Consider the following 9,897-nt stretch of genomic DNA (forward strand, 5'->3'; position numbering starts at 1 on the left):
CACGTTGAACATTGCTGAAGCCAAATGAAAAAGTTGAGGTGATAGTCAAAGAGCCATTCCTTTTTCCTATCACCATTTTTTATATTCAAACAATTGCCCTATTATTTTCTGTCTAAAAAGCTTACTGTAATGAGTTCATAGCAGGGTTTTAATGCCCAGTACGTGTTTTATTTCTACCTTTTAAAATCAAAATATTAAGAATGCATTGTAAACTTTCTGGATTTCAATAAAGAGACAGCTGCTATTGCTATTTTTTTTCCCGTAACTAATTAAAATAGGAAGTTATAATATGTGAAAACATGATTATTCACGGTCACGTTGATCGATTATCATATTTAAGGTACTATTCATTTTAAAATTTTAAATTTCTTCATAATTTTGTTCTTAAGAAAGATATTAAAACGTTCTGAATAAGAATATATATTTAGATTATTTTTAATTTTAAACGATATAGATTAATGAATAAGAAAGTTAAAATCATTAATTGCAGTTTTGGAGCTTAGCGAGCTAGAGAAAGAGTATAAATAAATATGTAAGGTTCTGGAGGGAAGTATTCGAGAAATGCGTGTTTTACAATTTTGCCCTAAAGCTACAAATGAGAGGTTTTGAGTGGATGATGTGTTTAGATTTTCTTTGAGATTCTAATGTTCATCTGTCCCTTCTTTTATTTTATGTTTTTGTTTTAATTATAAAAGTGGTGTTAATTCAATGAACAGGTTACGAGTTTTAGTTTACTTAAATGAATAAATTGTTATGAAAAGGATCTTAATAAAGAGATTGAGAAGTATGATAAGATGTGAGCATAATTATGAAAAATAATAAGCTTTGGTTTTAATACTCATGATAGGGAACGATGACGCATTTCTTTGAGGAAGATTCTCGTGCTTCACCCATGGCGGAACCCTCGTTAATGTTATATATGCACAGTACCATCTTTATCATAATTGGTGGCATACTTTCATGCAACACATAAATACAAACACTAGTTTCTCTCACAAAACATCAAAATTTTAAACAATAACAATAACATAATTTATATATAAATATATATATCAAAATGATACAATGTACTTCGATATTTAAAGTTTTAAATTGATATAATATTTTATAAATATTTTCTTTCACATTTATACACACGCGAAATCAATTTTAATAAATCAAGTGCTATTCTAGACGGTAGAGTAAAAGATTTGACAATGCTAAATTTAAATTTTATTAGAGATCTGGGTATATTTAGATTTAGGACGATGTATAGCCTTTTATGCATATGAGCTCCTTACATTATTAGAATAAATCACCTTTTATCCAAAAGTATTGTTTGTTTTTTAGTATGAAATTCTGTCATAATTTCATTTTTAAAAGACCTCTTAAAAAATGAAATAAGAAAAAAAATATTTAAATTACTTTATATCTTAAACTGATTGAAACTATATTTTATCTTTTAAGTGAATTATGGCCTTATTCAAATTTTACACTTACTTATTTTCTCTTCTAACATTAGATTTGTTTTTTGTTTGGTGAGTGATTTATCCAAATAAAGGTTAAAGGAATAAAATGAATTGAAAAGCAAAGAGTGTTGACTAAAGTAGAGTAGAGTGGTAAGAATTATTGGAAGTTAATTAGATATTGGGCCGACCTGATAATGGAAGGCAAGAAAAGATGTACATAAGTACTGCACTGCTCAAATAACGACTATTTATATATTTGGTTCTCTGAACCCAGTCTAGCCCCACCTACCACTTAACACAACCATCAATAATAATTCTTCTTTTTTTCATAATAATAATAATATTATTATTATTAATCGTTCCTCAAGTGGCTATGCATAATTAAGTACATACTACAAAATCAGCAGTTATTACTTTTGTACGTATTGCATTTTATTGTGATCTTTTTTAATTCCAGTACTACAAATATCTAATTTGACTATTGTACTGTCAAAGTATCACTTGAAGAGACATATATGAGGAGGCTCCTCCTAATTCAAGAAATCAATTACTACTACAATAATAATAATAATGTAATTTTGGTATTTATACATTATTTCTCAGGAAAGTGATGCTTGTACATTTAAGTTGTGATAGGTTGTGGGGAAGCTGTGCGATGAGGAAAGAAATAAACATAGCAAAAAAACAAAGATGGTGTTTTTGGATGTATTAATTTTTATTATATAACATGATTAACTTTCAATTATAACAATTTAAAGGCTGTTAAAGTTTAAATTTTAAAATTAAACTCACTCCATTAATTCTAATTTTAAGATTCCAATGTCAAATTCTCTAAAAGTTAACATTACTTACGAAACCATTCTAATTTTTATTGACCTAAATTTTTGTCATTCTTGTTTACTCATTATTAACTTTTTGTGTCTAGTAAATTTTGTATGTAATCATTATAAATTAAATTATTAATAAATTTAATTTAGTAAATTAGGATGAGTTTTATATTAATTCTTCTCATTTTTTACATAATAAAAAAATCATATAAATTAATTAAAAGTGAAGTAAAAACTTAAAAATAAATTAAAATAAATATTATAAAAATAAATAATACTTTATTAAACTTAAAAAGTAAAAATTAATTAAAACAAAAACCATATACTTAAATTCCACAAATACAATTAAGAAAGAAATATTTGTTTTACATTTTAATATTTATTTTCTACGATTATACAACTATAATTTCTCATGATTATACAACTATGGTGTATCTTCCTTTTGTTTATTAACTTGCTTTTCTTTTTTCTTTTTCTTGTATGTAGAGTTTATGATTTATGATTTCGTATATTTATCTAATTGTAATTGTTCAAAATTAATTTATACTCATCTTTATTAAAATATAAGTGAGGATTTTTTATTTTTTTTTTGTAATTTACTATATAACACAGTTTATTTTAATATTTTTTCAACCATCCTAATCATTATAGATAATTTTACTTAGTTTGAACGTGATAAACTTATAATTGAAATGCAAAATCAATAAATAATCGTAAGGCATGAGTCAATCCATGTGTGCATCAACAAGTATAAATCAATATTAACGTTTCTAATAATTCTTAAACATCCACTAATCAGTTTACTATTCTCTACTCCAACCAATTCAAATTTACTATTGCCATTTAATGGTCAAATTTCTTATCCCAATTCAACATTTAAGATCCATTTTCCACATAAACAAATTATCAACCCAGTCGCATCTCTCATTTGAAATTTGCATATCATTGTAATGGTTGTTCAATTCATAAGTAAGTCTAAAAGTTATTACGATGCTGCTTCTCTTTGTGCGAGTAAAACCTTACCGTTCAAGTTAAAAAAAAAAAAAAAAAAAAAAAAAAAAAAAAAAAAAGAAAGAAAGAAGAAAAAAGACAAAAATTGTTCCTAAAAATTCCAATCACCTAGAAAACATCTGATATATCAGAATTAAAGATTGATCTTGAAGAAACACCATCACCTCATCCCACAACTCTGTGAGAATTCAAGATGTCAACTGACAGTCATAAAATATTAAAATTGAGATTTTAAAACAAAAAATTAGAACTTACTTTATTAAAAAGAAAATAGATTGATAAGAAATCATCTTTACTTTGTTACCCATTCAATGACACTATCTTATAGGAAAGAGCCAAAAAAATTAGAAAGAAGGGAAGGTTTAGAGAAAACAAAATTAAAAGCTTGTAATGTTTAGAAATGAAGAGTTGAATTGTTAAAATTTTAATTTATATAACATAAAATAGAATTTCAACTCTTATTTTTTTTGAAGAAACATCTCCATAAAATTTAATCATGATCTTTTAAAAATACTAATAAATTTTTTATAAAATTTGTATGTGTAATCTTAATTTTTTAAGAAAATAAGATATTTATCATTTTCGTAAAATGTATTACATTTAAATGGCATGTGCTTGATAGCAAGAAAAATCGTCAAATAAATTTTAAATTAAGTATAATTGTTTACTAAAAACAAATTTAGGAAGATACGTGAAGGAAAACCATTTTTGTTTCAATTTTTAATGTTTGCATAGTTAGATATTTGGATCCATATATTTGAATGGGTTAAATATGCTTTTAGTCCCTGAAGTTTCACTGATTTTTGGTTTTAGTCCCTGCATCAAACATTGATGGCATTTCATCCTCTTAATATGGAAACATGTATTTTTAGTCCCTAAAAATGGACGGAGTTAACTCTGACAAACGGTGATGCCACGTCTTTTGCTAACGTCAGGCTTCTCTATCTGCCAGCCTATTTTTTTAATATTTAGAATGAGATTAAGTAAAAAAGGTGTGTTTGGTGTGGTGGTGGAGGTTACTCGAGGGTGGGTTTTCGTCCAGGGAATCCAGGATCGAATCTCAGTCCGAGAGCTTTTCTTCTATGGTAACGACGTTCGGGGAGATCGAGGTTTGTACGGGGCAGAGGAACTCATCTGGGGGGTTTGGATTTTGGGTTTGGTTTTAGTGTGAAAGAAGATTTTCTTCCATTTGAGCTTGGGAATTGCAGTGGTGTTTATCGGTTCTGAATCTTTTGGTGTTTTCTTTGGTGACGATGGTCATTTCTACAGTTTGAGATTTGTATAATTTCTACATATTTCAGCTTATAAAAAAATGTTCCCAATTTTTATAATTTCCAGTTTTCCTCCAGTTATATGTAGCTCACTTGGTATCCTGTAGAGAACTTCAACTCTTAACCTTGGACTAATCCCTCTAGAAAAAAATTCCAGCAAACTCTTTCCNGGAAAACATTCAAAATGCAACTTTCTCAAATCTTTTAGCAAACAGATAGGAAATTTAGCATACTTTGGGTCAAANGCAGTTGAAAAGCTGAATCTTGCCACCGTCCCAGTTGAAACACCTCTAAATTCTTCAATTCACCGTCCCAGATAACTTGCACCAATATTAAAAATATTAACTAAATTAACATTTCTCTTATCAACTCCATCTACTGTAACTTTTTTTGATTCAAGCAGTAATCGCGATGGTTTCACATACTCTAAATCTTTATCAAAATATATCTTCAACTGACTACGAATGTCAGGAAGAATTTGAAATTTATTCACAATGGGATCCTTTATACTACCATAGCGAACAATCACCTTAAGTTTCAAAAGATTAGCAACCACATCCTCACCCAATTCCTCTGTTGTTTTCTCCTTTGTATTTCTAATCAAACCCTCCTCAATCCACAAATTAATTGCATTTCTTTTCCTTATCACAACATTTGGAGGAAAGAAGGGCCTCGAGCTCAGGTCGAGGGCGAAGGCCGTCACAGCAACGGGGATGCGTGGTGTCGCCGGCGACACCAAGACTGGCAGAGAATCCGTCACAAGGCCGGTCGGATGGCGCGGTGGGTGTCGGAGGGGAACGGTGGCAGACGGAAAGGAGGCAAACCCCAGCCTAGGATAGTTTGAGGAGAAAGAGACCTTGGGTCTCTATGGCAGAGGAAAATGTTCAGATGGTTTGAAAATTGGGAGACCGCAAAGTGAAGACGTGGCATGAGTGTACAGTAAAGACTTGGCACCGTTAGCCATCTCACAAAAAAATTAACACCGTTTATTTTTAAGGACTAAAAATACATGTTTCCATACTAAGAGGATGAAATGTCATCATCAATGTTTGATGCAAGGACTAAAACCAAAAATCAGTGAAACTTCAGGGACTAAAACCATATTTAATCCTAGTTGAATCAACATATACATTCATTGATGTCCAAAAACTTAAACGAAGGCAAATAATATACCGAAAAATGATGAAAACAATTTTCAGTGAATCTTAATCCTTAAACTATCAATTATAATGTTTGAAATTAAACTTATTATATTGACAGAGGTTAATTAATATTTGTAATCCTTAAGATTTATTTTAGAAATATAATTTTATTTCTTTTATAACGAGTTAAATCAGAGTAATTTTATTCACATTCAATTAATCTTAAATGTCTGAAAATATTGGTGAGAGTGAAGAAGCCTTGAAGCAAAGCCCATGAAAAGAATAAAAGTTAAATTTGGACGTAGTTGAAGGTTGATTTGTTTAATGTGAACATTTATCCAATAAAAATAGAGTTGGTAATATGGTCAGAGAGATTCTATGACACTTCCATAATAGCTTTTTTCTTTTTTCATTATGTTCGAGGAAGAATCTTTACAAACTTCTTCAACTTGTGATACCTATGAATAGTCAATATCACACACTATATCCTGTCCTCTTCAAAATCAACTAAATTTTCGCCGAAACATTGTTTTGATCGTAACTTTTGCAGTTACGAGATTACAGAAAGTTTGTATAGTACCGTAGTAGATATTTGATGCATGGAAACGGAATCGTATTCGTATCGATTAATGATTCTGAGACATTGATCATCGTACAATATCAATAAAAGTTAATTAGATAAGTAAGATAATACAGTATGTATTTTGGTGAAAAGAAAAGATTGATAAAAGAAGGTGGTTGGACAGAAAATAAGTGGTGTTAGTCAAAAAAGGCCCACTGACATATATTGCTTTTTTGGGGTTTTGGGGATAATTTAAACGATGAGGATTCGGTGTTGGTCTTGAATCTTCCTGTTAAGGAAAAAAGCCGCAATTTAATGGTCTCCCTGGGCCATATTCTGCACTCTTTCCACCAGTCTCTATCATGCTCTCTCACTCATTTCTCTTTTACTACCCAAACAATTTCATACCTACCTACGTATTAATCACACTCACTAGTGATATAACCTTTGTTGAATCTATTTTAGGGTATTTAATTTTTTTCTCAAATATATTATATGACCTTTTTTAAATCATCTTAATTAAAATTGATATATATGTTTTTATAGCACCAAAAACGATTATTTCTTTTCAACGCATTTAAAGCGTCAGCTTTGTGGAAAAACAGTGATGTTCATTAAAAGTAAAAGTAAAGCTAACAATTAGGAACGAACAACCAGACATTATCTCGTACTTTGCAAAGTCAAATGGTGATCTTCTATTAATGGAATCGAAGAGACACGACTAGAAGCTGCATGGACCCAAATTCATTAAAATAGTTGAAAAACAATAATTAATTTTTTTATGGCCCACCAAGAAAAATATCAAAGTAAAAAAATACTATGGAGCCCATTGGAATGGGCTTGCTTCAGACTAGGAAAGTAAAGATAAATCCACGTAATCTACGCGTTTCCGCGGAAACGGAAATTAATGCCACCCTTCTGTCACTCTCATCACTAACTCTTTATTTTATTTTATTTTTAATTTTTATACCCTCACTTTAGAATCCAAAACCTACTGATTAAGAGAATATTCAATTTTCTAAACTCAAATAATTCTTTATAAATATCAGCTCATCGATATCTTTCACGTGTTGAATTACATTTATAATATTATTTATTACTCGTAATATATTATTTGTTTAATTTTAAAAAAATTATATTTAGATTCTTTAAACAATTCATTCAAACCAAGAAAAATAGTTACGAAGCACAACTCTATATTTTATCCATAGTTTAAAATTATAAGTCAGTCTCTTTATTTATCTTAAAAAATATAACTCATTAATATATAGATTTTATTATATCAATATTGTTTTATTTAGTAATTAAGAAAAAGAATTATGAATATTGTTTAAAAATAAAGAAAAACAATAAATAATGTATTTTGAAAAGTAACAGTTAGAAAGAGGAAGCTGTAGTGGAAAAGGAAAGAACAGTTATAAACTGTCAACCGTGTTTTGAACGCGTGGGTTGTCATCCGGAAACCAAACAGGTCATTAGTCAAAGAGACGTTGGAAGGTCATTCACTTCTCTTGTTTTACGAGTCTCTATCACATTATCCACTACCTTCTTTTTCTTTTACCTCTTAAATCTTTTATTCCTTCAATTTATACCCCGATCTAACTAGTTCTTCTTTACTTTCCCGTTGTTTGGGCCTGTATATGGGCCAACCTATAAATTTAAAGCAAATTCAGAAGCCAAAAATTAAATATTAAATTAGCTTCATAGATAGATTTTCCTTTAAAATATAAGGTAGAGCGTAAAAGAAAGAAGGGCAGTTACATGGACGTAGTACTAAGGTAGGCTTTCATTAATATTTTAAAGATGAGCTGTCCATGATGAAACATCACCTCGCTACGGAAACCCAGCTTGCGAACAGAATCTGATGCAATAAATAAAATAATGGGTGAATTAGCATGAGTTGTCTCCTGCTCTTTTACGTCATAGAAAAGGCCCAAAATGAATCCAGAAAGAATCTAAGCCCAATCCTTTGACCAAGACAAACATAGATTCAATACAGACTCTCCTTCTCTCCTTCTCTCCACCTTCCCCTTTCCCTTTCAGGCAAACCACCCTTATCCAATTTCAAGTTTAGGAAATGAAAAGAAAATCACACGTGTCAAACACAAAGATCTAGAACCCATGCGCCACTTTCAATTCCTTAACTTGGGTCCATGCCGTGGGATCAAAAAAACTGCCACGCCCTCAAATCAGAATGCCTGAACCAAACCCGAACTTAGCTGGACACTTTCCTTCAAACACAACCTCACCTTCTCCAACTATATATAAAACTCACTTTCCCTCCTAAAACCAAACAAAACAAAACACAACAACGTTCCTTACTACTAGTAACTGATATAACTACCGCTTTTGCACACGTTCTTCCATTCACTCATACAAACTTCAGAAAACCAAACTTTCCGTCAGCTATCATGTTTTCCACCGACCCACAAGCGACCTCGCCGGACTCGGGAGGTTCCCGTCCGGCGCTGTCGGATGAGGAGGTGTTTCTGGCGGCGAGCCACCCCAAGAAACGCGCCGGGAGGAAGAAGTTCAGGGAGACACGCCACCCGGTGTTTCGCGGCGTCAGGCGGAGGGACTCCGGCAAGTGGGTGTGCGAGGTGCGCGAGCCCAACAAGAAGACTAGGATTTGGCTGGGGACCTTTCCTACGGCGGAGATGGCGGCGCGTGCGCACGACGTGGCTGCGCTGGCGCTTAGGGGAAGGTCGGCCTGTCTAAATTTCGCCGACTCCGCGAATAGGTTGCCGGTGCCGGCGACGGCTGATCCCCGGGACATTCAGAAGGCGGCGGCTGAGGCTGCAGAGGCGTTTCGGCCCGGTAACGAATCGGGAAAGGATGATGATGCGGTGGTGGAGACCGTGGCGACAGCGACGGAGAATGTTGAAGAAAAAGAGATGGAGGATCTGAGGAACATGGTGCTGATGTCGCCAACCCATTGCTTCGAGAGTGGTGAATATGGAAGTAGGGATATGGAATTTGAAGACATTGAAGTTTCGTTGTGGAGTTATTCACTCTAATCTTTAACTCATTTTTGGATTTTTAATTGCTAGTTTGGGAATAGTACAAGAGTATCCGTACTTATAATTTTTTTACTAGTACGAGACTGCTCACTTAGGTGTCCCAACTCCAAAATCACTTATGTATGGATAAAAGTTCACACAAGTTGTGTATATACAACAGTGCTGTAAAATATCAACAATTCTTATAAGATTTTTTATTTTTTCTATTTTGGAATTTCTGAGTAAAGACTTATAGTTATTTTACTCAATTTTTATTCACATTATATATAGAGAGATAGAGAAATGAGTAAATAAAATTGAGTTTTGTTAACATTTATTGAGCTGCTTCTATTATAATGTATGTGATTGTATTAAATATTGATAAAAAAGTTTTTGTTGTCAATAATATTTTACTCTAGTTTATTATAATTTAATTTATAGTAAGTTCCCTACATAAAACTTTTCTCTCCTATAAATTTTATTCGTTAATATTTTAAGCTTTTATCAATTATAATATTTAAAAACGTTACTTATGTTTGATTTCAATTGAAAAGGTAAAAAAAAAATATCCTCTCAAAACAGCAAACTTTATTTTATACATTAGAAATTGGCATATAGAAAAGAAAAAAACTTCATG

General features: G+C 31.5%; 1 protein-coding gene across 1 annotated transcript; it reads left to right on the top strand.

Annotated features, from left to right (window-relative positions):
* Window positions 1–8,062: 8,062 nt before the first annotated feature.
* LOC106771839 (dehydration-responsive element-binding protein 1E) lies at window positions 8,063–9,485 on the top strand. Its single transcript, XM_014657833.2, has one exon. The coding sequence runs from the start codon at window positions 8,673–8,675 to the stop codon at window positions 9,276–9,278; it is 606 nt and encodes a 201-aa protein (XP_014513319.1). The 5' UTR covers window positions 8,063–8,672; the 3' UTR covers window positions 9,279–9,485.
* The last annotated feature ends 412 nt before the right edge of the window (window positions 9,486–9,897 follow it).

This window comes from Vigna radiata, chromosome 8, assembly GCF_000741045.1.
Source record: "Vigna radiata var. radiata cultivar VC1973A chromosome 8, Vradiata_ver6, whole genome shotgun sequence".
NCBI classification, from domain to species: Eukaryota; Viridiplantae; Streptophyta; class Magnoliopsida; order Fabales; family Fabaceae; genus Vigna; species Vigna radiata.